The 27,849-nt window shown below is 43.3% G+C and overlaps 1 protein-coding gene across 7 annotated transcripts in view; it reads left to right on the plus strand.

Moving 5' to 3' along the window:
* The first annotated feature begins 11,707 nt into the window (after positions 1 to 11,707).
* The window catches only part of STN1 (STN1 subunit of CST complex), a 40,993-nt gene continuing 24,851 nt past the window's right edge, over positions 11,708 to 27,849 (plus strand). For 2 of the 7 annotated variants that reach the window (XM_045568458.1, XM_045568461.1), the window contains exons 1-3: positions 17,552 to 17,716; positions 18,033 to 18,196; positions 24,514 to 24,609. In XM_045568458.1, coding sequence (XP_045424414.1) covers positions 18,064 to 18,196; positions 24,514 to 24,609 — 229 coding nt within the window. In that variant the 5' untranslated portion in view covers positions 17,552 to 17,716; positions 18,033 to 18,063. Of the gene's footprint in view, positions 11,768 to 17,377; positions 17,394 to 17,551; positions 17,717 to 18,032; positions 18,197 to 24,513; positions 24,610 to 27,849 lie in introns of those variants that run through there. The other 5 variants (XM_045568459.1, XM_045568460.1, XM_045568464.1 and 2 more) reach the window with 5 other exon arrangements.

Here is a 27,849-nt window from a genome sequence, read left to right on the forward strand (position 1 = left end):
ACTTAGATATGTTCTTACCTGACCAAAGACTCACTGGGATATTGGCCACCTTTAACCCTGCTGGACTCACTGAAGCTAGTCGTTTTTTTACCTGTGGGCAGAATGTTGCTAAATCCAGATACACAAGGCTCTCAACCCCCTCCAACTCTCTGTAGTTAGTTTATACTCTTTAAAGAGAATTTTAAAATTAAAATTTAATTTATTACATCACGGTTACATAACATGGTGCAAATTTCACAAAGACAATGAATACAATGTCTTTGGGTATACAATGAAAAGTAGGTCTCTTTCCACTCTAGCAACTTGTGGTCCACCTGCTCTCCCCAAAGTCAACCACCATTATAAATGTCTTAAGTGTCCTTCAAGATATCACTTTTGCATATGCAAACAAATATTTGTAAAAAAAAAATAGAAGGGTGCTATACACACTGTTCTATACCTTGCATTCTTCACTTAATATATCTGTAAGATTTTTTCATATTATCTTAATGATAGCATATAACTTAATTTAATTAATATAATTTATTTATTCTACCCTTTGTTGATGGACATTTACATTGTTTCTAATTGTAGGCCATTACAAATAATGCTGCAATAAATAATCTTCACATACTTCATTTCATACATATGAAAACACCCCACAGAAATAATTCGTATATGCAGAATGTGAAACCAAAGGATATGTGCATTTGTAATTTTGATAGCGATTGCTATAATTTTAAAGTACTCTCCAATTTACACTTCCACTTGCAATGTTCCTGCTTTCCCACATCCCCACCCACACATTATGTCATCAAGCTCTTTGATCTTTGCCAATCTGAGAAGTGCAAATATTACTGCACAATTCTAATTTGCATTTCTCTCATAGTAAGATTGAACATCTTTTCCTTTGTATCAGCCCTAAGGTTATACCTTTTCTGTGACTTTTGCACATCTGCTACTTTGTGTGAAAAAAACTTTTCAAAATTAAAATTAATAAAGAGTATTCTTGATCAACTATGAGTAAAGATAGTCAAATCCAGTTGTACTGTCTTTTGAATATGAAGAAACAAATATCAATTTTGATGAAGTCATTAGCCAATTTGCAGAAGTCAAGTCATAAAATGCTATTATTCATTACTGTAATACAACTAAAATTGGTATATTTTATCCCTGTTTTTCAAAAGGAACAAGCTATTCATCCATGCAACAGTAGAAATGAATCTTAAATGCATATTTCTGGCTGAAAGAAGACAGAATGCTAAGGCTACATGGTGGAAAAATCTATATTATGGAAAAAGCAAAACTTATAGAGAAGGAATGCAGATGAGCCAGTTACTGCAAGGGGGTTGGGGAGAGGAGAGGGTTGACTACGTGAGGCACAGGGGATTTGAGGGACCACAAAACTATTCTGTATGCACCTGTGGTAGATATATGACACTGTCCTTTTGTTGAAACTCCTAGAACTTTACAGAAGAGTGAATCATAATGTATGCAAAATTTTAAAAAATCAACTAGAAGGATGGAGGATCCCAGGATGAGATACAGACAATGACAAAAGAATCTAACTGTATTACACACATATAGCATAACCTCACTGAGGGGGATTGGGAAGAAAGGAAGCACTACGTAGTTTTGGAGATGACTGGAAACAGTAAGACTGAAGACAAAAGGAATTGTACTTAGCACTATACTCTAGTTGGTAAAGGTTTTTGTTAAGGGGTACAAGTTAACAATTCTAGAACTGCTGTACATGTATGCTGGGATTGAACAAATAAGTGGCTGGCAGATGCTCACTCTCAGAGAGGGAAGCTTTAGGGTAAGCAAGGGGAAGAGGCTATAATGAGGTGTGTAGTTGTGGATTAGAATCACAGACATAAATATGAACTGACATTTTGATTAATATAGACATTGATGGATGGATATAGAAATAATTACAGGTATGTGTGTTTACACCCTTTGGGATACATCATATATTGCTTAGCCCTATCCACTGAAAGGACCTAGAAGCAACAATACTCCATAGCAACAAGCACACTTAGTGCCCAGATCTTGGTTTCTAATACTGTTTCCCAACAAAATGACCCAGGGCTCTTTGGAGAAATGACTGATTCTAGGACTGGGCCAAAGAATATACAAGACAAGCCTGGAGCATCTTGTAGTGTAAGAAAGCAAGGAAATGCTCAAAAAACAAAAACAACGGGGGTATATTAAAGGGACACAGGAGCCAAGCAAAAAAGCTCCCAATGGCCAAAGATGGATAAATTGGGGTAAAAAAAAGCACTGGACTATAATCTTTTATTTTGTTTTGTTTTTGTTTTGAGACAAGGTCTTCCTCTGTCGCCTGGGCTGGAGTGCAGTGGCATGACCATAACTCACTGTAGCCTTAAACCCCTGGGCTCAAGTAATCCTTTCTGCCTCAGCCTCTGGAGTAGCTGGGACTACAGACGAGCACCATCATACCAGGCTAATTTTTCACATTTATTGTGGAGACAGGCTCTTGCTATGTTGCTCAGGCTGGTCTTGGACTCCTTTCCTCTCGCCTCAGCCTCCCAAAGTGCTGGGATTATAAGTGTGAGCCATTGCGGCCAGCCATCTATAATCATAAGTGTAAAATAATTATAAGTCTATGCTAATATAAATAAATTATTGAATATATAAATAAATGGGTGAAAAGAGACAAAACTCCCATACAGAAGAACTCCAGATAATTTATGCAGATAATTTCCCCCACAAAGACGTAGAGCATAACTCCCTACCCCTTAAGTGCAGTGTAGAAAGGAGGGGAAAAGCAGCTTTGCAATGAAGAAACCCAGCAAACACCATCTGCACCAGGTGACCAAGTTTAATATCACCAGTGGAAAAGTCATGTTGATAGTGTGTACCTTTGATATGACGTTGAGAATGGCACTTAATTTCTGTGGTCTTCTTCCCAAAAACCCGTAACACCAAGCGAACCGTGAAAAAAAGCAACAGTTGAATTCAAATTGAGGGACATTCTACAAAATACCTGACCAGTACTCCTCAAAACTGTCAAGGTCATCAGAGAAAGTCTGAGAAACAGGAAAGTCTGGGAAACTGGCACAGACCAGAAGAGCCTAAAGAGCCATGACAACTAATGTAATGTGATATCCTAAATGGGCTACTGGAAAAGAAAAAGGATATTTGGTAAATCTGATCAAACAATGGAGCTCAGCTAATAAAAATGTGTCAATACCATTTCATTAGTTGTGATAAATGTACCATACTGATATATTAATAATAGAGGAAGCTGGGTACAGCGTATGTGGGAACCCTAACCCCAACCCCAAACCCAACCCCAACCCTAACCCTAACAACCCTAACCCTAACCCTAACCCCAACCCCAACCCCAACCCTAACCCCTCACATTAACCCTAACCCTAAGCCCAAACCCTAAAACCTAACCGTAACCCTAACCCTAACTGCTAACCCTAACCCCCTAACCCTAACCATAACCTCCACGTGACCTCCATGTGACCAAGTGGCCAGACATGGAACCACCACATGACCACGTAACCAGCCCACATAACCAGGCCACATGACCATCACATGACCATCATTTGACCAGGTCACTGGCCACGTGACAATTTCACAGCCATTGATCTTGACCCAACCCTAACTGTAACCCTAGCCCTAATCCTAGCCCTAACTCTAAAACCTAACCCTAGCCCTAAACCCTAACCCTAACCCACAGCCCACGTGACCAGCCGTGTGTCCATGTTATCAGCCACGTGACCAGACACATGACCACGTGACTGGCCATGTGACCAGCCCACAGCCCATGTGACCAGCCACCTTACCAGTGAACAGCCCACATGACCAGCCAGCAGCTCCCTAACCCTAACCCCTAACACTAAGGCTATCCTTTACTCTAACCACAGCCCATGTGACCAGCCACGTGACCAGCCCACAGCCCACGTGACCGGCCACATGACCAGCCCACAGCTCCCCTGACCAGCCACATGACCAGCCCAGAGCCCACATGACCACCCCACAGGCCACGTGACCGAATGGTCCCTCATAAGGCATAGCCATCCCACCTCCCCTCATGCAGGGTGTGACAGCACCGTCTGCTCTAGCAGTTGGGAGATGCATTGGCTTAACCTCCTCTCACTGTAGGCAAGGGGCCTCCCATCCTCTTACGGAGGGCACGGCAGCCCCACCTCCTGTCACGCTGGATTTGAGCCCCCACCTCCTCTCATGTAGGGCAAGGGGCCCCACCTCCTCTTCCTAGGGGGCATGGGGGGGCCCCACTTCCTCCCACTATTGGCTCAGGAGTCCTTGCGCCTCCCACATAGGGCGTGGCCATCCCACCTCCCCTCATGCAGGGCGTGGCAGCCCCGCCTCCTCTCACACTGGATTTGAGCCCCCACCTCCTCTCATGTAGGGCAAGAGGCCCCACCTCCTCTTCCAGGGGGCATGGGGGCCCCACTTCCTCCCAGGATTGGCTCAGGAGTCCCGGCTCCTCCCCCATAGGGCGTATAGAACTATCTTTGCAACGTTTCTGTAAATCTAACACTATTTTAAAGTAAAAGTTTAAAAATAAGATTGGTAGATGGATAGCAGAATGGATAAATAGCTATGTGATAGTAAGTATATTAAAATACTATTGGTAAGATCTAAGTGCTGGTCATGTAAGTGTTTACTGTAAAATTTCTCCAACTTTGCTGCTATATATTTGAAAATATGAATAATAAAATGTTGCCAAAAAGTACGTTCATATAATTCAAAGTTACTAATCCTGTAAATATATATCTCCTTTTCTTGCACTGTAATCTTTTTTTCTTTATTATTTATTTATGGGCATGATTATATATTTAAAAAAAGAAGTTTTTCACTGTTGCATTTCATTTCTGGCCACCACTACTATTCATTTTTTGTGTGTGATTATTACTGAAAATTATTTTGTCATATGGAAGGGTGTTTAAAAATTATACCCTCTGGGTATCAAATCACTAGATACGCTACTGCTGAGTACACCTGAGTGCATATTACCCAAGTTGTCCCCCAGCCAGCTCCTGTCCTGGGGAGAGGCTATGAAGGCAATTTCACTGGGCAGCAGCTGCAGTGGCAGCGTGGGGGCTGGCAGCCTGGATGGCGGTTTCACTGCCCTTGCGGCAGAGGGAAGCACGCTGTCAGGACAGGCATCTGCTGCAGAAACCGGGCACACTTTTGGCCTAGGCGTTGGCAGCCTCAGCAGCAGACAGACTCCCAGGGAGCTGGAGCAGAGCAGGACAAGGGCCTGGTGATGCCACCTGGTATCTGGGGAAAAAGCCAAAGAAACACAATTTTATATCAGAGTCTTAATTATAACCACATTCTGGGCATTCTGGGCTAGTCTGGAAACATGGGTTAGAGCTTCAACAGTACCTTTATATTTTATATGCAAATTGAGAACAGTTGTAAAGAGCATTACCATTTTGTTGCTTTTTACAACTCATTTTTCTTTTCTTTATTTCTTTTTTTTTTTTTTTTTGGAGGCATGATCTCACTCTGTGACCCGGCCTAGAGTGCAGTGCAACCTAGAGTTCACTGCAACCTCAAACTCCTAGGCTCAAGGTGCTCTTCCTGCTTGAGCCTCCCGAGTAGCTGGGACTGACTACGAGTGCGCCACCATGCCCGGCTAATTTTTCTATTTTCAGTAGCGATGGGGTCTCATTCTTGCTCAGGCTGGTCTCAAACCATTTTTTGCATGTTTAACAACTCTTCCACACCTTCCTAGTTTGTATAATGATGAATTAGATGTGCAACCCAGTCATCAGCTGGGGCCTCCCCACGCATTCCATCTTTGGCTTCATTTCCCTGGTTTTCTGAAAAATTCCAGGAGTACTCAGGTGCTCCATGGTCTCAGGGTTTACAAGTCCCCAGTAGAGTGTTTGCCCTACAGCACGTGAATCTGGATGTAAAACTCCACCGCTGCTTGCACCCACCCTTGATGGGAGATACCTCTTCACAGAAGGTTTGAGGGGGCTGTTGAAGGAGTTTAGAGACAACGTAAGCCACTTTGAATGTGGTCTGCTGCTTAGAAAGGTGCCAGTGGCAGGGCTACTCTTCTACATCCTGGACCTGCTTTAAAGCCCTGGTCAAGGCAGGAAGTCTTCCCATTTACCATCAAAAGAGCAGAAGCAGTATTTCTGAGTGTGGAAAATGCTGCCTCCAGAACCCTATCTGGCACTGTGCTTCGTTTTCCATAGTGGAGCCGTGAAATGCAAGCATTTGTCCTTTATTTTGGAGGGGATGTCCCGTATAGCCCAGCATGTATACTGATGTGGCACTGTGTGGTCTGAAAATTTCACTGCCTTGGCAGAGCCCCCACTGTCTGAAGCACAAGTGTCTTATCAAGGCCTCCAACATACTTGTACTTCTTGCTCACCTAGTATGATTAACACGATATTATTGATAAAATAGACCAATTTGATGTGATGTTTTCTCTAACTTCCAAGAGACATCCTAGCAGTGTGACAGCTAGTGTCCCCCTGGGGTCCTCGCCAAGGTGAACTCCCATATCATGAGAGAATGCTCTCTTATCAATGAATTTTTCCTTATACAATTTTATGTTCTATCCACCCCTTGATTATGCATGCTCGGGATTGTTAAAAGAAAAACTAGACAAACTAAATTTAACAGAGATGGCTGGGCATGGTGGCTCACGCCTGTAATCCTAGCACTCTGGGAGGCCAAGGTGGGAGGATTGCTCGAGGTCAGGAGTTCGAGACCAGCCTGAGCAAGAGCAAGACCCCCCATCTCTACTGAAAATAGAAAGAAATTAGCTGGACAACTAAAAATATATAGAAAAAATTAGCCAGGCATAGTAGCACATGCCTGTAGTCCCAGCTACTCGGGAGGCTGAGGCAGAAGGATCGCTTGAGCCCAGGCATTTGAGATTGCTGTGAGCTAGACTGACGCCACGGCACTCTAGCTCAGGCAACAGAGCGAGACTCTATCTCCAAAAAGAAAAAAAAAAAAAACAATGGATATATACCAGTAGTTAAATGTTGGGTTATTGGATGAATATTAAGGAGTAGCTTAACTAAACAAGGCTCCTAGAATATTTGTGACTTTATTTGAATTATAATCTTGAATGAATCATTGAATAGGAATATTAATATCTTTCAAGTCAGGTCCCTGAGAAGTTGCTAAAATGAGGCCACAGTAAGGAAATAAAAGATCAAATCAGAAAAACTTGAAACATCATAGACATCACTTTGGCTAGCACGAGCATCAGGATCACATAGAAAACTTACTGCAAACGCACAGTCCCACCAGCAGAAATACCAATTTGGTGACTCTAGGCTGGGTCTAGAGGCCATTGGGAGCTGCCTTTTTAACAGGCTCCACAGGGGATTCTAATGCAAGTGGCACCAGACTACACTGCACTCTAAGAGACACTGTGGTGTTTCTACAGTTCACTTTCTTTTAGCCCATTGATTAATCACCATTATGTTTTTAAGTTTCTAGCAAGTTGAGTTGCCAGATAAAATACAGACTACCCAGTTAAATTCACATTTCAGATAAAATAAGTAACTTTTTAGTATGTCTCATAGGAACATAAAATAATAATATGAAAAATGATACATAATGTTACAGTATGAATAATATTGTTATAAATATATGATTAAGTTAAATAGGTATGATATTATAAGTGATATAACAAAATATAATATAATGAATAAGAACTTATTCATTGTTTACCTAAAATTCAAATTTAACTGAGCATCCTGCATTTTTATTTGCTAAATCTGCCAACTCTGCTACTAAGGAAATTTTCAAACATGCACAAAAGTAGAAAGAATACTAGAATAGATCCATATGTAATCATCCCTCTGCTTGGACAATTATCAACATTTTGATCCAGTTATTTTTTATTTAATTTTTGTGCTTATCATCCTTCATGCTGTGGGAGGATATAGAAAAAATGATGTCTTTAAGTAGATTACTGTCAAGTTGGAGAAACAAGTTACACATTCACAAAGTAACTAGGGAAGAAATAAGTGCTAAAGTGTGTGATGCCGACTGTAAAGTAAGTTCAGGGAAGGGAGCAGCAGCCAGTGTTGACTGGGGTGGTCTTGGCTGAGGGGAGGCTGGAGTTGAGATTGTGTTAGGCCTGGTAAAATTTGTATAAATAAAGAGGAGATGAATGGGCAGGCTTTCCAGGTAGGATAACCAGCATAACTAGGTTGTATTCACTCTGGCTCTATAAAAGTCTCTCTCCATTTGAGAGCACTCCTCCCCCACCCCCATCTCCACCCCCGTGCTTCACACTTTAATCATCCGGGCCCAGAGCAGCTGTCACCCATCAGGCTAATAGACATCAAGCACTACCGCAAATTACATCATCAGAACCGATTAGCCCTTGAACGTGTCAGCATAATAGCTGTTCGATCTTCTCTGGGTGACTCGTTAATTAACCTCTGGAATATGCTGTCTTTGACATCATTGGGGAGTTAAATTTTTCCTTGATTGAAATTAGCCCTGGGGAGAATTATAAGTTGATAAGAGAAACACAATTCTATTCAGTTGTCCGGCTTTATGCTAATGCTTATGAAATGCCATGGCTATTTGAGCCTGTAGGCACATGTCAAATAATGAAGGAAAGTACAGGATGATGCTCTATCTCTTCTCTTGAATTACATTAACATTTAAAATGGTCTTTTGTCTATGCAAGTGACAATAACACAAAATATGGGGTATTATACGTTTAACACATTCATTTTTTAATGCAACTTCAAATGCTAAGGATGCAGACTTGAAAAAATATTTTATTGAAATACAATATAGATACAGATCAGGAAACACTAAATGACCAGTAGTCTCACAAAGGCCCCCTTCATGGTCGCTTGCACCCCACCTTAGGGTAACCACTGTCTCGACTTCTGATAGCACAGAACATTTTTGCCTGGTTTTGTACTTTATATGAATACAATCGTACAATAGTACTCTCTTTAGAGTGTCTGGCTTCTTTCACTTAACATTACATTTGTGAGATCAAAGGGATGCTAATTTTAAAATAACTTTTGTTATTAAGTAATATATACTCAACATTTAAAAAATTGGAAAACACATCATTTTAGATTACTTTTAAAATTGTATGTTCATCTGTATATAATTTATTTGATCAAGATTACAAGCTTTTATAAAAGTCCTGCCTAAAAAGAAAGTTCTCATTTCTTTTTGACATTTTATTTATTTAGTTTAGAGATGGGGTCTGGCCATGTTACCCAGGCTGGTCTCGAACTCCTGCGCTCAAGTGATCCTCCTGCCTCGGCCTCCCAAAGGTCTGGGGTTACAGGTATGAGCCACCAAGGCCCGGCCTTTGACATTTGTATTAATCCTTTTATCCTGGCCTATTATGATGATTGTTAATCCAGTCTCTCCAAAACTTACTCCTTAGCCAGCTCCCTTACAATCTCTGTAGCATCTTTTTTTTTAGCAACAGGGTCTTGCTGGAGAGCAGTGGCATGGATATTACTCACTGCAGCCTCAAACTCCTGGGCTCAAGCTATCCTCCTGCCTCAGCGACCTAAGTAGCTGGAACTATAGGCACTCACCACCACACACAGGTAATTTGTTTAATTTTTATTTTTTGTAGACCTGGGGTCTCACCATGTTGCCCAGGCTGGTCTCAAACTCCTGGCCTCAAGCAATCCTCTTGCCTTGGCCTCCCAAAGTACTGGGATTACAGGCATGAGCCAATGCACCCAGCTGTAGCATCTTTATGGTAAGAGAAATATAAGAATAAGACAAAAATGTTTTCCAGCTGGTATTCTCGCTAGTAGCTGGTGGGTAGTAGAGTAGTCGTGTTGCCAGCTCTGCCCCATGAGGACATCTGTCGTCTGTCAGAACACGCTCTTGGACTTTCTCAGAAGAGTGGGTGCACCTAAGACTTAAGGTGAAGAACCAAGGCTTGATCGTTTCCACTCATCTCATTATGAGCATAAGTCCAATTTTGAAAAAAGTCCGTCCATCTCATAAACTATGAGTAACCATGGGAACCTCCACCCTTGGCAAGACACTGGATTTATGGTGGAAATGACCAGGCATAATGTAGAGCACAGGTGATTATCACATAAGTCTACTAAACTCTACAAACCATGTCTAGTATTGCCCTGAGACACAGATTTTTTTTAATCTTTGATTTTCTTTTGAATTTTAAAATTGTGGTAACATACACATAACATTTACCATCTTACAGTTCAGCGGTATTAAGTATATTCATATTGTTATGAAACCATCACTACCATCCATCTCCAGAACTCTTTTAATTGTATAAGCCTGAAATTCTGTACCCCATTAAACAGCAACTCCCCATTCGTCTTTCCCCCCAGCCCCTGGCAACCATCATTCTACTTTCTCCAAGATATGGATTTATCAAGTACAAACAGTGAAATTCTCTCTCATGGGCTCAGACTAGTCTCTTGGGACACAAGTTTTCCTCATGATAAAGTCATTCTCTGTTCTTCAGGATAAACCCCAGCCCATCCCTCTGCTCTCTTCGTCTTTGCAAAGGTCATCATCCTAATCTCTGGATCCCCTTTGATCAAGACCATTTGGGGAGGAAGGAGCTACTTGTTTTAAACGTGAGGCCCTAGCGGGTATCTCACTCTCAGCCATCTCTCACTGTCATTTCTGGTTCTTCTCATTCCAGGAAGCTCTTGGTGAATTGCACCCTGGTTCACAGGGCACCTTCTGCTGACACAGGAACCTCCTTCAAACTTCATGAGGCAGGATTGGCTACGAATAACTGTTTTCTCCAACCAGGCAATTTCTGACTTTGTTCTGCTACTCAGTCCTTCACCCCTTGAATTCTTGAGCCACCTCATTCCCCCGACCCAGCAGACTTACTGTTAACTAACAGCCCTACCATCAAGGGCTTCCAGCCATGGCAGATTGAGAAGATCAGCAAAACATCTCCCCAAAATGCAGTCACAAAGCTGGACAAAACTGGCCAGAACAACCATTTCAGCACTCTGAGAATAGATCGAAGGCACGCACAAAAGCAGTTACGCTTGAAAAACAGCTGAACTTCAGGTAAGAACAGTGGGAGTCTATGGCATTCTGGCCTGGGGCTGCTTCCATCCTTGTACTGGCCCCCTGCTTGGTCACCATAGATGTTCTGTCCAGGCAGGGCAAGCTGTGAGCACCAGCATGCTCCTCTGTCCCGGCAAGGGGCTCATTCAATTTGGAACACCTGTACCCAAAGGGAGAAAGGAAGTGTATCAGAAGGGATAATTATATGAACTATTTTAAAACACTCTACAGTAATTTTTCTTCTCATTTCTTGTCTAATGTCTTTCAAAGACAGGAGCTTGTATAAAGCAATAATTATAACATTGTACTGTAGGGTTTATAGCATATACAGATGTAATATAGATGACAATAATAGCACAAAGAAGAAGTGAAGAAATAAAATTTCTATATTTTTCAGGAATTAAATTAGTATTAATCTGAAGTAGATTATATAATACTAAATAAAGATGCATATTGCAATCCTTAGATTATAATACATAAAAATAACTAAAACATTTTTTTCAAAATTGAGAGCAATTTAAATGTTATCCTAAAAATAATTTTTGTTTGTTTGTTGTTTTTGTTTTTTTGAGACAGGGTCTCACTCTGTTGCCCAGCTAAAGTGCGGTGGCCTCATCACAGCTCACTGCAACCTCAAACTCCTGGGCTCAAGCGATCCTCCTGCTTCAGCCTCTGGCTTCATGTTTGGTGACTACAGTGGATGACAGAGCAAAAGAGGGCATGGCATATTCTAGGAACCGTAAGTTTTCCCAATACCTTCAGTTGTATTTCCTCCCCAACTGAGTTCCTTAAGATGTTCATTAGAGTTTGGTACTCAAAACTTTACCCATTCTGTTCCTTTCTTGGATATTCTCAATGTACATTACTGTGTTTAAATCCATTCACTATTTGGCCGGACTTTCATGAATATTTTGAGGAAGTGCCCCTGAGAACAGTGCTGGGAAGATGCTGGCCTGCAGTGTGGGATAGCTACGAGGGGTTGGGGCCAGATGAGCCTGCAGAGGCAGGTCATGTCCAGGCCAGGAGAAACCTGGTATGAAATGCTAAGGAATTTGAACTTCATTCGGCAGACTACATAAAGCTATTGAAAGATTTTAAACAGAGAGTAACATTATCTAATTTGCATTTTATAAGGCTCCTCTTGGCAGCAGCGTAGATGGTGCATTGGAAGGAGGCCAGGCTAGGGGCAGAGGAACTAGTTGGATGGTGGTGTTGGTAATCCAGGCGATACATGATGAAAGCCTGGACTAAGGCGATGGCAGTAGGAACAGGGAGGTGAGGCTAAATTAAGAGAACATATTTAGAAAGCAGAATTGACAGGTCTTCGTGACTAATTGCATCTCAGGGTGAGAGAGAGGGAAGTGTCCTTGAAACCTCCCAGTTTCTGACTTAGACAATCAGCAGGTGATAGTGACATTCATCCTGACAAGGAAGGGAGGAGCAGAACTGTGGGGGAAGAGCTTTAGTTTGGAGTACCCGGCAGAGTCCAGTTGGAAATTCATATGGGGGACTCAGGAGAGAGTTCTGGGCCAGATGTGACGAACTGAGAGTCCCTGGAATATTGGTTTTTGAATGAGGCTACTCAGAGAGAATGCATAGGGTGAGAAGGGAAGTGAGCAGAGGACTGAACCTTGGGGAACATCAACATGTAAGAGATAAACAGTAGACGAGGACACTGAGGAAGAAACAGAGAGGTAGAAGAAAAACCAGACAGGATGATATGAGGAAGCCAAGGCAGGGTATGAGAGGATATGATCAAATCAACATCAAATGCTAGAGAATCGGAAAAAAAAAAAACTGAAGAATGATAAGGAAAGAAAAGTATCCATTGCATTTGAGAATTTGAATCTCCTAAGGTAATTGTAAATCTTCAGAGAGCAGTGTCAGTGGGGTGGGAGGCTGGGGTGGGGTTGGGTGAAGAATAAGGGGAGATAAATAAAGGTGGGTTGAATTTGAGAAACACCGTAGGGAAGTGTGGATAGAGGAGGATTAGTACTCTTCCAGGGAGCTTAGCTTTGAAAGAGAGGAAGAAAGTGGACCAAAGGGCAGTAGTAGTTAAAGGGGCCTAGGTCTTTCTTTCTTTTCTCTTTTTGGTTTGTTTTTTTTTGGGGGGGGGAAGGAGGTTGGAGACAGGGTCTCTGTCTCCCCAGCTAGAGTGCAGTGGCGTTATCATAGCTCACTGCAGCCTCCAACTCCTGGGCACAAGCAATCCTCCTGTCTCAGCCTCCCAAGTAGCTGGAACTACAGGTATGCACCACCACACCCAGCTAATTTTTCTATTTTTTTGTAGAAATGGGGTCTTGCTCTTGCTCAGGCTGGTCTTGAACTCCTGGCCTCAAACAATCCTCCTGCCTCAGCCTCCCAAAGTGCTAGGATTACAGGTGTGAGCCACCACACCTGGCCTATTTTCTTAAAGCTGGATGACATTTAAAGAGAGCAGGAGAGCATGATTGTGTGCCAAGAGGAAGCCAGAGAGAGAGGGTGGGTAACCTCATAGGGGGTTGAACAAAGTTGTTGAGGAGGCAGAAGGACAAGTGATGTAGGCAAGACCCACTGCCATGAGCCCAACAATATTTTCTTACTCTAGTTTCTTCACCATCAATTGGTGAATAGCCCTAAGACACAATTTTCAGGATAGATTCAGTAAACTGAATTGAGAACACTTCTTACATATTTTTGTACTCTCTACCATATAGTATGTTAGGTATGGCAGGTATACCTACAAATGTTTAATTCGTTAAATCATTCCTCTGATCAGTAATTAACAACACCCTATTGCTTACAGGGAATCAAAGGAGAAGCTAATTCAAGTCCTTCAGAGCCTAGCTAAAACTCTGGTCTCCAGCCAGCTTTCACTGCAGCTGCCCTCTCCAACCAGGCTGCTGGGTGGGCTTGCCAGTGCACACGACTTGCTCATCCTGCTGCCTTTGCCCTGCTCCCACCCATCACAATATTATCCCCCCTTACATATAGGGAGATTAAGAATACACTCCCAACCTGTCATGGCCTACAAGGTCCTTTGGATCTGCCTTCTGCCTGTCTCTCCACTTGCCTACACAGCCACTCCTGCACTCTCTCTTCTGTTCCTTGAACAGGGGAGTACTTTGCTGCCTCCAGACAGTAGCCCTTGCTTTGACTGCTGACTGGAATGTTCTTTCCTGAGCTCTTTGTGGTGTGGCTGCTTCTTACTCTTTGGGTCTCAGCCTGAATGTTACTTCATCTCATCTTATGAAAGCAGATCTATATAAAGTAGATCGCACACCCTGTTTTGAACAATCATAAAAAACTTTTTTCTTTCAAAGCACTGAGCATAATCTGTACTTATTTTATTCATTTATTTGTTTATTGTCCTTTCCTTTTCCCCCCAACAGAATGGAGGCTCCACGAGGGCTGGAACCCCAATCTGTCTTATCTAGGACAGTGGTTGACAAGTGCTTTAAAAAATATGCTTCCTGAATCAATGAATGAAGAACAGCTCCTCCATAGGGTGAAAGCCCAGCTTAAATCCCACCTCCATAGTGAATGCAAATAATAGCTTCTATGCATTGATTGCTTATCTTGTTCCAGTGGCTACTGTTATCTCACTTAATGAGGCCCCTCCATTGACTCCTGTAATTCGTATGGTGGTTATTATCCAGGCCACTCATTCTGTATTTAATCACAATTTAGTCTCTTGCTTTGTTGTTTAATATATTACCGGCTTCATTCTTTGTGCTCCAGTGACATAATTAGTGGCCCCCACACAGCCCAGTGCCAAAGCACACAGACAGTGCTCAAGGTATGCTGAGTCACTGAAGGTGTCTCCCCCAGGGTTGTAACATTAACATAATTAGAATGTTGATAAATTGTCTTTATTAATGTCAGATAAACACAGCCACACATTAAAGCAGTGAAAACAGATTTTATTCAGGAACTACTGACCATAGGCAGAAGAACTGAGTTCCCTTCAGATTAGTAGAGAGGTAATCAGGCTTTTTAAAGAGAAAATGAGTTGAGGATGGGGGATTGGGGAGGAATAGCTGGGGCTTGAGCAGAGTCTGGGAAGTGACAAATTACAAAATGTGGGACGGGGGGAGGGGGCTTGACCCTTGTGAAACCCATCTAGGTTTGCTAACTGGTGCTTACTGAAGTTAGGCTTCTACCCTCCCACCGAGCCTGGGAGACAGGGGCCCTGTCTTCAGGTCTTGGCCAGTATAAATAGTGCATTCTTTTGGCAGCCCTGAGTTTTCTCAGGTGGGCACTTTATAGGAGGCTAGGGTCATCCTAGGAATGTGGCCTTGAGCTGTCAGAAACTATGCTAGTGTTTGTTCAAGTCTTCATGGGCTACAGTTGAGGCCTAATTGAGAAGAGGGCTCAAAGGAGCCTGGTCAGAGTTTGGTCAAGGAGGAAATCTTTGTCAACCATAAACTTTAAGCAGAAAATCTAACCCAAGTTGCAAGTAGACAAACTCCATTCTACCTATAAGATGTCAAAAATGTTTAAAACAAGATAGTTTGAGCTTTGAGGTATGAGATATGCGCTGCAATCCCCTCATTTTCTAGAAGAATTTGTTAAAATCTTAACTTTCTAGAAATGATTGTCTATTCTGTGAAAAATGTCTTCAAAACCAAATTTACCAAGTTTCATGATGAGAAGCCATAAGAAAGAGTCCTGGCATTAAGTGTTAAATGTTGGGTTTTGAAGTATCTACTTTGCAGTGTTGCAGAATCCCAGGCTGCAGTGTTGGCGAAGATTTCAGGAGTCCCTTCTCGTGTCCAGGCACCAAACCACACGTGTCCAGGAAGTGGTTTGGTGAACCTGGACTCTGCCGTGATGGAAACTGAAGGGAAGAGGATCCTCCCAAATTCCTCTAGACGCTTCTGCAGTCTGGAAATTCTGTTCTACATCTCACCTTATGTTTCATTTACAACATACTCCTTCAGATTTTGGGCTCAGGTGGCAAGGAATACCCCTACACTCCAAAGAGTCCTCCCTTCGTTGTAAAAGATGACATCAGGGCAGTCTGCTCTGCCTACATCACATGGGTGTGGCCTTCCCCAAGGCTGGCAGTAAACGTGGAGTCCCCAAGGGCTCTTATATCCAGCACTCTACCCCTGAGAGCCATGAGAGTCATTCCTAAAATCATCTGACTCTTGAGTACACCCAATCGTGATTTTCTTCTTGGGTTCCACCCTGAAGTAGATGTGTGCAGTCAGGAAAATGTCACCCAACCTGTCTCTCCCCATCTGGCAGGTCAGCAGGAAGCACCTGTCCTGCTGGGTGTGTTTCCTTGATGACAACCTGCCTCCTATAAGGGAGGGTGGCTTTTCTTGATTAAATCTTAAACGCTACAGACGCAACTGTTCATTGCAGTAGTATCTGGGCAATGCTGTACTCTACCAAGGACTCTGTTTTTTAGCTTCTCAGTGGCCAGGGAGGTAATTAAATGCCATGGTTTTAATGACACATTTTCCATCCCAGCTGCTTAGAGTTCCTTCTCTGATAAATAGTTTAGCAATTATCTCTTTGGCCACAATCTGCCTCCCCCAGAATGGTCTGCTGGGTGACCTGTAATCCTCCTGCCATTTTCCAGGGTACCTATAAATTAGGGAGAACTCTTGCCATTTGGAGTAATGTCTGCACATAGCTTCTTTATGGGAGTGGAACGTGGCTATCTTTTCTCACTTTAAATTAGAACTGCTGGGACTAAGCACCATCAAGGTGGCCATGATTTACCAAAATGCCAGCTTTTCAAAGTTCTTAAGTGTACAACTTTCCAGATTGTAGACCCAGTAAGAGGAAAGCAGACAAAATGTATTGTCATGATTTTGTAGGGCTAGTGCTCGGCAGAGTCAAGACCTTACTCAACGGCTCAAATTTAGATACTGACATTATCTCTAAGTGAAACTGTAGAGTCCCAGTGCGTGTATGTCAGTAGATCATTTACCAACCGTAAATAAACATTTAACATATGCCACATTGCAGCCCTCCTTTTGCACTGCCTTAATTTTTTGTTTGTTTAACATATCAGGAACCAAAAAATATATATATACTTTGATCCTGTCCCAACCTCTTGGAAATCTTTATTTAGGGTCCCGTCACCAGCAGGGGATGGGGTGAAAGGGCGATTTGGAGGGCATGGTTTGAGCAGCAGGAATTTCAGAGTCAGCTCCGAGATCTCTGCCACTTGGACCCTGCCTGAGCCAAAACGACGCCCCACAGCCCCACAGCTGCACAGCCACCTGGAGCAGAGCTTGGGGCGGGGCCTCGGCGGGCTGGGGCGGGGCCTCGGCGGGGCGCAGGAAGGGGCGGGGCCTCGGCGGGCTGGGCGGAGCCGTGACCGAGGCGCGGCCGCAGGGAGGAAGTTCGCTGCCTGGGAGACCTGGGTTAGTCCCCCGCGCGGGGCGGTGCCGGGGTGGGAGGGTGCTGGCCGGAACTTCAGAGCCCGCGGCTCCTGCGCCGGGCGGGGTTGTTGCCGCGCGGCTCCGCGCGCCGGAAGGGACGGAGCTGCTGGCGGCGGGAGGGGCTGTGGGCGGGCCCATTTTTTTTTTTGTTGTTTCCTTTTTGCTCTTTTTCTGGGCCCATCCCGAAAAGCGGAAGGTTTACAGGCAGAGCGACAACCAGATCCATCCACCGTGCCCAAGCCACGTGCGTGGCAACGAAGGCGCCCATTCTTCCCTGGACCCCACCCATATAAAGCGGTTTCAGGGTACGCCCGTATCGACATATCTCCCCAAAGTGAAAAGTTGGTGTTTAGCCATTTCGAAGTTGGTCTTTTTGGGGAAGGAGAACAGTGGGAGAGCCATGAGGAACTCGGGTCCTCGCACGAGGAACGCCTCTCCCCACGCCTCGTGGCATGGCGTTTGACTGGGCCCTGGGCCCCTGGGTTTACCCCTGTCAGAATCTGGACGCCCATCTGGGAGCAGCTTCTGGGCCGTGCCAGTTTCACCCGCATTAAACACCACACGTCCTGATTGTTGTGTGTCTCATCTAGATCCTTGACTCACTGATGCACATCTTTTCAGGGTTGGTTGGAAACCACAGCCCGGCCTCCTGATGGAGTCTGAATCCAGCCAGTGTGAAGAGGAGACCCCTTCCCTCTTGTGGGGTTTGGATCCTGTGTTTCTAGCCTTTGCAAAACTCTACATCAGGGACATCCTGGATTTAAAAGAGTCCCGCCAGGTGCCAGGTATGTGGCTGTTCATGATGGATGCCCTAGGCTCAGTCCCCCAAAGTTGCAGAAAGCTGGGATTAGGGGCTTTCGGGAGAGCCTTTCCTGCTGCAGGCTTTGAAAATGACCTAGCCTGGGCCTTCGAATGAGTTCATTTATTTGTAAAGTAAAAACAGATTAAATCTTTTTTTTTTTCCAATAGGTGTTTGGGGGAGTAACCTTTGTAATGAACGTTTTTTACCTGCGTTTGGGGTCTTTCATATCTAAAACTGTTCAGTTGTCTTTTCTGGGACCTGCTCTTGGTGGAAAGATCACTGGACCAGGTATTCCTAGGCCTGGCTCCTCCTAACTCTGCCACTCACCTGGCCTGTGCACGTGACTCGCCTTCTGTGAAGCTGCACCTGTGACTCATCTTCTGTAAAGCTTAGGTTTCTTCTTTGTAAAAATGGGGCTTAACCATGCCTGGTTTTCTTGTGAGGGTTTGCTTTGTTTTGAATTAATCAGAATCAAAATGTTATAAACTCCCTGAGAAGGAGAACATCATCTGCCTTGTTCACCTTTAATCCCAGCGTTTAGAGCAGTGCCTGGCGTGTAGTGCGCTGTCAAGAAATAGCAGGCGAAGCAGCAAGGCATTATAAATGTGAAGTTTAAAAGAATTTTTTAAAATTAGAATAGTGGTTACTAAAGACAAGTTTATCATACTTAAAAATACAGCAAATTCAGTTTAGGGTAGATTTAAATAATTCACGTGCTGTGGGTGGATCATCACGTGTTTATTGTGCTAGTTGAGAAGTTTGGTTAAACTCCTTTTGTTATTTTGAGTGAGGGTTTCCAATGAAGGGCCTTCTGAATAGCAAGCTATGAGTCAGAAGTAGTCAGGAATCTCAAGTGTCCACATTTTTAATGAGATGAGGTTTTGTCTGTTTCCAGCTCTATGTACAGATATATTTGGATGACCTTACACTATAGCCTTTTGTGCGGATTTTTCACCACACCTTTATTTCCTGATTATTGTTGGAAATGGTCTGTTTTGTTTTTTCCCTTGGAAGGCAGCCAGCCTCCTCCACAGCTTTCCATTTTCCAGAACAGTGTGGTATTCTTCATAGTTCATCTCCTCAGGAAGAAATTAATTCACACCAAATGCCAGCCTTGCTTAAAGATCTTCTGTGGGTGAGCACGCAACTGTCAGGGACATGATAGGGGCTTAACTCTTCTGTGGGTGAGGGACTGTGTGATGTATTAAAAACAAACCAAGGAAAACAGGGACAAGTGATCTTTGCCTTTGCTCTTTCACTGGTAAGGATATTTTCAATGTGTTTTTTAAAATGAAAGCTCGTGGTTGAAACAGACATCAGTCATCATTTCACAGTCGTCTTCTTTAGCCTATACCATAGGGTTCTGAGGGGTGGGAAATTCCACTAGTCTAGCTTTTTGTTTTGTTATTGTTGTGTTTGGTTTGGTTAGATTTGCCATAAAGAGAAAGCTTTTGACTGCATAAAATTTAGGAATATTTAAATGGCAAACAACGTCTTAAACAAAATAACAGAGGTTAAACCCCCAGAATGATAAAATGTGAAACAAATATGTTGTGTAATAAAGAATTTGGCTGGCCTTTGCCCTGGGTTCTTCCAGGGAAACCTCTAAGTTATAGTTTCCTGAGTGATGAGTGTCTTCATTATTCATGCGGGGCCCCTTGAAGCACACCTGAGTTTATGCTAATGAGGTATCTCATGCTGGGGCCCCCTAGGTAATTTCAGGACAGGGGTCCAGGGTTTGTGGAGATTGGGAGGGGCTGTCCATGCACAAAAGATAAACTATCTGATTAAAGGGTTGGGCTTTTGAGCCAGGTTATATCAGTCCTACACAGGACTGAGTGAGGGCCGGGGAGCTAGAGATTGAGTTCAGTCATGTGTCCAGTTATTCGGTTAATCATGCCTACATTATGAGACCCCAGTAGAAACTGATCCTGGGGTCAGACGAGCTTCCCTGGTTGGTAATCATACACTGATGTGTCAGAGGGTGATGTATCCTAGGACACAAGCTTTGTGCTCTCTCAGACCTTGCCCTGTGCTTCTCTTCATTTGGCTGGTCCTGATGTCTCCTCTTTATTTGTAGAACTGTAATCATAAGTGTAGCCCCTTCCTGAGTTCTGTGAGTCATTTTAGCAAATTACCAGACCTGAGGGAGTCTTGGGAACTCTCAAATTTGTAGCCAGTTGGTCAGTAGTGCAGATGGCCTAAGGACCCTCACCCAATTTGGGGCTAGTGAGAAGTGACCTTACTGAAGTGAGGGTAGTTTTGTGGGGGATTGTCCTTAACCTGTGAAATTTGACCTAACTCTGGGTAGTTAGTGTCAGAATTGCATTGTAAAATGATTACAACTGTCAGCTCCCCTAAACCTGAATTTAGGGTAAAGTAATAAAAAATATTGATAAATTTGTGATGGTGGTAGTGTTTAGGTTTTTGTGGGGGGTTTTTTCATTTAAAAAATTCATTTTTAATAACAGCTCACAACATATAGAAGTGGTCTTTATTGTTTTAAAGGTCTCTATCCATGTTAAACTTTAATGATGGGTTAAATAATAATGAAACTTTTATTTAAATCAGCTACAATACTTAGACCCGTCATTCTAGTGGGTACAATGAAGTAGAAATAATATGTTTATAAGAATTATATTAAATAAAATAAATATATATTTGAAAAATAGTAGACATTTTAATGCTGTCAAACTTAAGTATGAGCAAGTATAACACTGATTAAATAATAACAGTTAAACTAAAAAGATCAATCAAAAGTACTTTTTAAAAGAGAAAACAGGCAGATGTCTTGCTGTGGTTGTGGATGTTCTGGATTGACTACTTGAAAGCTTGACTCAAATGTGCCTGTGACCCTGGATCCCTGAGCCATCACAGGTTGGTCCTCCTCCTCCTTGGGGACCTGATGGTCCAGAGGACTTTTAGGCCTCTGTGGGCTACATGTGGAACCACAGAAACAGAATGGCCACTGGTATTTGTTGTAATCATTTTCTGAGCTCACTGGGCGTTCTCTCGTTGGCAGAGTTGCCATCCAACTTTCTTCAGCTCTCTTCTCATGGAAGGGGATCTCGTTCTGATAGAAGAAAGTGGTGCTCTTCTCATTCTTTTTTCCATGTCTGCAGCCATCTTCTTGCAGAGGCTGTGCATCTGATACGTGTAGTTCATGTTTCTACATACTTTGAGAGGTTTCTTCTGTATTTCTAAGCAGTGTTTTTCCTCTTCTGTTGATTTTTCTCTGAGTTTTTTTTTATTCAAACCATCTGTTATTTTTTTTTTCTGAACTTGTTCTCTGTTGTTCTATGATGATTTTAAGATGGTTCTTGCATCAGTCACTTGGGATTGGAGGGATTTTGTTGCATCCTCGGGTGACCCTGTCTGTCCTTCAAGACGAGCCGTTGTCATCAGTCTGTGAGATGAAAGTTTACAGGGCTTTCTTTTCTGTCCTTTTTTGAGAAAGTCCACCGTGTCTGTCCTCAAGTGAAGGCCTGTTCAGATTTTTATGAAGTGTCAAATACAGAGTTTGTAGCATAGGAGGACTGGCCTCCATTACAGGTGATTTGAGGACTTCATTGGCTGGTGCCATTAGTCCAGTCTTCTCAACTGCCTTTTCCATAGACTTCAGCCCATGCAGAACAACTTTTGTCCTGCTATTTTCCCCATCTTGAAGTGTGCTGGCTCTTTATTATTAAAACCGCCACAGTCGTACATAGCAAGATCTCCCAGGAAGACCCAGAGAGTCTTGGGACTTTCAGACATCACCAGCGGAGCACCCTGCTGCTCCAGAACCAGCTGGAGAGACATGTGGGTTGCAGGCAGCAGGTCCTCCATGGGTCCAAATGGCTCTGCAGCGCCGCCTCTGATGGCCAGTGCACTGTGGCCCACACTGTCCTCGTGGAGGGTTCCATTTCTAACCAGACCAAGAACCTGACAGCCAGGACAGACTATCACTTGGGCTGGGAAGGGGAGGCCAGCCAGGTTCTAGGAAATAGTTCTCTGAGATTTTGCTCTGCTCAGTGCACAAATAGAAAGTAGCATTACCTATATAGTGCATTTGGGGGAGCAGAAAGGGCTGATTGCAGCCAGGGATCAGCCTGGAACTTGGGCCACAGTGGGCCACACCTGGCCCTGCAGCAGCAAACCTAGAGGACTGAAGCAGTGTCGTGCCTCACCCCTGCTCTGCACACGAGCTCGCCAGGGCGTTGTGGGGTGTGCTTCAGTGGAGGGCATCCCTGAGTGAGGCTCATTCTCCTGATTTTAAGTTTGCTTCTGCCATAAGGAAGCCTGACCTTGCCTATACATGTCACAGGGATCTCCCTCCTTTGCAGGCCCCCTGTCCCTGTTGTGTTTGGTCAGTGCAGTCAGCAGGGGCAGAGGACTGAAGGGTCTCACCAGCAGCATTGTAGAAGAGACCTAGATTTCAATTGGGAGAACTCAGGAAAAATTAACTGGAACTGGCCAGGTCTTAAAATTTCATGGATTTTCTTCTTTTCTTTCTTTCTTTCTTTTTTTTTGAGACAGAGTCTCACTCTGTTGCCTGGGCTAGAGTGCCGTGGTGTCAGCCTAGCTCACAGCAACCTCAAACTCCTGGGCTCAAGCAATCCTACTGCCTCAGCCTCCCAAGTAGCTGGGACTACAGGCATGCGCCACCATGCCTGGCTGATTTTTTCTATATATTTTTAGTTGTCCGGTTAATTTCTTTCTATTTTTAGTAGAGACAGGGTCTCGCTCTTGCTCAGGCTGGTCTCGAACTCCTGACCTCAAACGATCCTCCTGCCTCAGCCTCCCAGAGTGCTAGGATTACAGGCGTGAGCTACCACGCCTGGACCATGGATTTGCTCTGTAGCTGCTTTGTCCTCATTCAAACCAAGTGTTCCTGTATGGGGCAGCTCTCCTTTGGGGTGACACAGTGACCCAGGCTCCTTCCCTCCTGTGGCCCTGCCATCTTCAGCTCATGCTCCCCAAGGTCACCTTGGCAATGGTCTCCAATCACCAAGACATCTTTGGAGGTGTATCTCTGGGGAGGGAGAGGGTCTTGCCTTTGGCTAAATTTGCCACCTTTTGTTTCTTCAAGCCACCTCTCACTCTCCTACCATCTCTCTGTCCAACTGAGGCACCAAGGCTCTTTGTCCTTTGAACTCTGCCTTAAGCGACTGTTCCCCAGTTCCTTTGTAAGGAAAACAGAACCACCTGCAGAGGCCAATCTGGAGGTTCTGAGGGGTATTGGGGTTCAGGCCACAGGGTCCTCCATGGATGGGGAGAATAGAGGTTCTGACCAGGCTTGGTAGTGAGGGGCAGAGGTGGCCAAATGCCTGAAGTGATCAAGTTTACAATTCATATATTTATTTAAAAAGGAAATCGCCATTTAAAAGTTTATAACCTGTTTCTGAAAGTAAAGAATTCAGCCATCATGAGGGGAAAGGGGGGGCTCAAATGGCTGTTAGGCAGAGACTCTTGAGTTGCAGGTGACAGGAACACAGCACAAGCAGCTTAAGCTGAAACAGGGAGCTCAGGTGAGGATGCTGGGGTGGGGCTGGGGGCAGAGGGGAACCTCTGCAGGAGCCATGACAGCCCTGGTATCATCAGGGACTCACCGCCCCCAGGAGTCCCTCTGCCTGTGTCCTGTCCCCAAGTCAGCAAAAGGCCTCTGGATGTCAGTGGGTAGGTCCCCCTCTCAGGTTTCTCCTCTGGCAGGAACTTGTCTGCTGGTTTCTGTCCTCTACGTTTTGAAAATAGAGTTTTAAAAGGAGAAGTTTTTTGAGTTGTAATCTGCTGGCCCCAAAGAGTAGGGTTTTGTAACCTACTTACCATTTTTTTAAAAAAATACTATTGCCAGTTCAAAGAAATGATGACTGGTTTCTTAGAAAAGCACTTGTTACAACAAGCCAAAGAAACCTTTCTCACGGTTTTCCTTCTCTGTCCTTTTTCCAGTCACTCAAAATACAACACTATGTTTGGTCCCATCCTGTAATGACTGTTTTCGGGCCCCTTGTAAGCATTCCACAGGCAGGTACATTTCACTTTCACAAGTGGAGAGCAAATTAACGAAATCTACTTGGGCAACACTGGTTTTCTCTTTTTTTGTACTGGCTTCTTTAAAGCCAAGCTTTCTACTTAAGACCTTTGAGGAAAAGACATCTGAATTTCTTGGGGCTTGCTATTTGTTAAGGGTTGATTCTGAAGTCTGGACTTTCAGTAAACAGCATGCCACTGATTTTTCACAGCCCTCCCACCCCTGTTAACATTTAATGAATCAGGAAATGTCATACATTATATAGACTTCGCTTTTTTTTTTAATTTTAGGTATATTTTTTTACAATGGGCATCCAATAAAACAGGTAGATATCTTGGGAACAGTCATTGGAACAAGAGAAAAAGATGCTTTCTACGGTTATGGAGGTAAGAACAATTGTGTCTGAAATGGGGTTACGTAGAAGGTCCCCACTTGACAGAAATCTGGATTTTAAGCCACCCAGCCTTTTAGAGCAGCTGGGGGCCCTCACGTAGCCCATGCACTTTCCTCTGTGGGGAGCCCCTTGGAGCCCCAGACATGGACTGAGCGTCAAATGAGGCAGCAAGTGGGAATGACACTGATGAATTTGGTGATGTGATAGCTGCTGGGAGCTAGGAGGTGGAACAATTAAAATACAGCAGTCTAGAATCACCCATGGACAGGACAGACACCTGATACCTGAGGGCATAGCTGTAAATAGCAAAGGGTGGTAGTACATGGTTATATAGATTGCTTTGAAAAGAAAAGGCCAATAAAGGATGTAGTGGACATTGAAAACTAAGAAGGGGGAGGATGAAATGTGGTTGAGGGATTAAAATCTACCTATCTGGTACAACATACACTATTCTGGTGATGGATACACTAAAAGCCCTGACTTCAGCATCGTACAATTCATCCATGTTACAAAAAAACACTTGTTACACCTTAAATCTATTGAAATGGGAAAAAAAGTTGGTAGTAATTTGAAAAACTCAAAAATAAAATAAAATTTAAAGACCAGATTAAGTAGACTTTAACAAAACAAGGAGGTATGAAAAATAAAGTTTAAAGATTTATATCCAGAACAGTTTTTTTTAAAAGAGCCTTTTGGTAGTCAAAGGGGGTAAATATCCATTATCAGAAAATTCCCCCTCCTTCATGATCATGGAAACTAAATGAGAATTTTTATATTTTGGACACCAGAGGAATTGCTACAATGTGCTTTTAGTGTGATGAGTCTTGATTTTTTTCGGCAAGTTGACTGTAAGCATTTTAATACATTGCCTTGTGCAACTCTAAAATTCTCTGTCGTTAAGAGGACAAGCCAAATATTTTGTGAGAAGCTTAACTTTGAATTCCAGACCTTTGCTGGAATTGACATTGTCACTTGTGGTGGTGTTGCCTTGGATTTATGTTCTTACTCTATTTGGGGAAAAACAGAAGGCACTTGAACTTTGTGACCAGGAACAAATCATTGGCAGTCCCCACATGATTGATAATTTATAGATACAATGTCATTGCCTTTCTTCAACATGTATTCACTTTCCTGAAGATGATTGTCTTGTGCTTGTAAAATAACATGTGAGGGATGAGATCTCTTCTGCCTTCTGCTTTTTCCTAGCATATTTTTTTTTAACTTTGAAATAGATTGTCTTGTCAGGCATTCCCATACTGAGTCTCTGCTTTATTTTTCCAAAGATATTGGGCCTGTTTTTCTCCAGACAACTCAACAAACATTTGCTAAGTTTCTGCAGTGTACCCAGCTGTGGGCAAGTACATTGTCTATAGTATAATAAAGTGATTCTTCTCCAAACACCAATGATGAAATAATAGTGCCTTTCAATTCACAAAGCACTTTTACGTGCATTATGTCATGTTATTCTCCCCCTAATCATTCGAAATAGAAAGGACAGATATTATTTCCACTTTGTAGATGAGAGAACTAAGGCTCACTCACTTGCTCAAGGTTTAACCGGTAGAGGTTTGTGGGTCCAGTGTACTATTTACTGATTTCCTTTGTGCTCTGTAGTCTTGTATAACTCACTCTGATTTTTCTCTCCCCTTCTTTCCCACCCCCAACTCCCACTATAAAGAAAAAGTCAACTGAGTCTGGTGTTTAGTTTTCTGTTTTTCAGATCAAATAAATGAGGCTGTTTGAGGCCTGTAGTCCTGGCTCTAGAACCAGGCTAGATATTAGGCATGTGACATAAAGAGACTTCAGTTAACCCCTTTCCCATTATGAAAAGGTTAAGGTGATATGTTTGACTCTTTCCCAATAAGCTTTTCTCTCTAAGTGAGTGTCTGAGCATGACACATCTGGGGGCTAGGGGAAGATGAAAAGCATGTGAACATTGAAGTAATAGAGAGTAGAAATGCTTTTGTGACTTCAGTTCTTGGGAAAGCTGCCTCTCTCCCTGCTGTCCTCAAGCCCAGCTTGGCTCTTGGCCACCTACCAGGTGGCCCCTCCCTGCTGCTCTAGGTCCTGCTTCCCCTGACTCACCACTGGCCTGTGCTGGGGGTGCTTCCTGCTCACATTGACTCGTCCCAGGGATGAAACAAAAGGCCAGTGGCTCAGGGGGTGGTGCCCAGCCTGGGAGGATGTTGTGCTGCACTGCAAGGATGCTTCTTTTCTGGGGCATTCCAGCAGCCAGCCCTCTGGGCGCCACAGCCTGGGGGCTGTTGGGAGAGGTCAAACCTGGGAAGTCAGAGGAGTTGGTGGCAGTGCCCAGAGTGCACAGAATACCTGGCAGCAACTCCAGCTCAGACCTAACTTAGGAGGCTACAGTCAAGGCCAGAATGACCTCATATTTTCTAGAATGTGTACATATGCTAATTTTTTTACTTTCTATCATAAGTCAAGGTTTCCAACTGTCCAGAGAAATGGTGTATCTAGAAGTGTCATATATTTTTCTTTTTTTTTTTTTTTTTTTTTCTCGAGACAGTCTCACTCTGTTGCCCAGGCTAGAGTGCCATGGCGTCAGCCTAGCTCACAGCAACCTCAAATACCTGGGCTCAAGTGATCCTCCTGCCTCAGCCTCCCAAGTAGCGGGGACTACAGGCATGTGCCACCATGCCTGGCTAATTTTTTCTGTATGTATTTTTAGCTGTCCATATAATTTCTTTCTATTTTTAGTAGAGACGGGGTCTTGCTCTTGCTTAGGCTGGCCTCAAACTCCTGAGCTCAAACAATCCGCCTGCCTTGGCCTCCCAGAGTGCTAGGATTACAGGCGTGAGCCACTGCACCCAGCCTAGAAGTGTCATATATTTTTAAACTCAAAATGTCCTTATTGATTTGTTTTGCTTCTTAAAATGATACTTGTTATAAAAAAAATATAAGCTAGAGAAATATTAATGAAGTACATAAAAGTCATGTAAAACACTATAAATCAGGCAAAAACAGTATCAGTGTTTAGGTGAACATTCTTCCTAATATTCCCAGCATGTTCATAATATTGAGGAAATATAGAAATGCTTTATTTCCTTAGTAATTTTATTCATATTTCTTTCTCATCTTAAAGTTTATGAAGGTAGGCTTATAGTCAATGTATACATTGAATATAGAGTTCCTTCTCCAAACTCCAAAAGAAGCTTCTATTAGCATTTAATGTCTTAAAACCAATTTCTGTCAAAATATAGTGTTTAATGTT

Source organism: Lemur catta, chromosome 14 (assembly GCF_020740605.2).
Source record: "Lemur catta isolate mLemCat1 chromosome 14, mLemCat1.pri, whole genome shotgun sequence".
NCBI classification, from domain to species: domain Eukaryota; kingdom Metazoa; phylum Chordata; class Mammalia; order Primates; family Lemuridae; genus Lemur; species Lemur catta.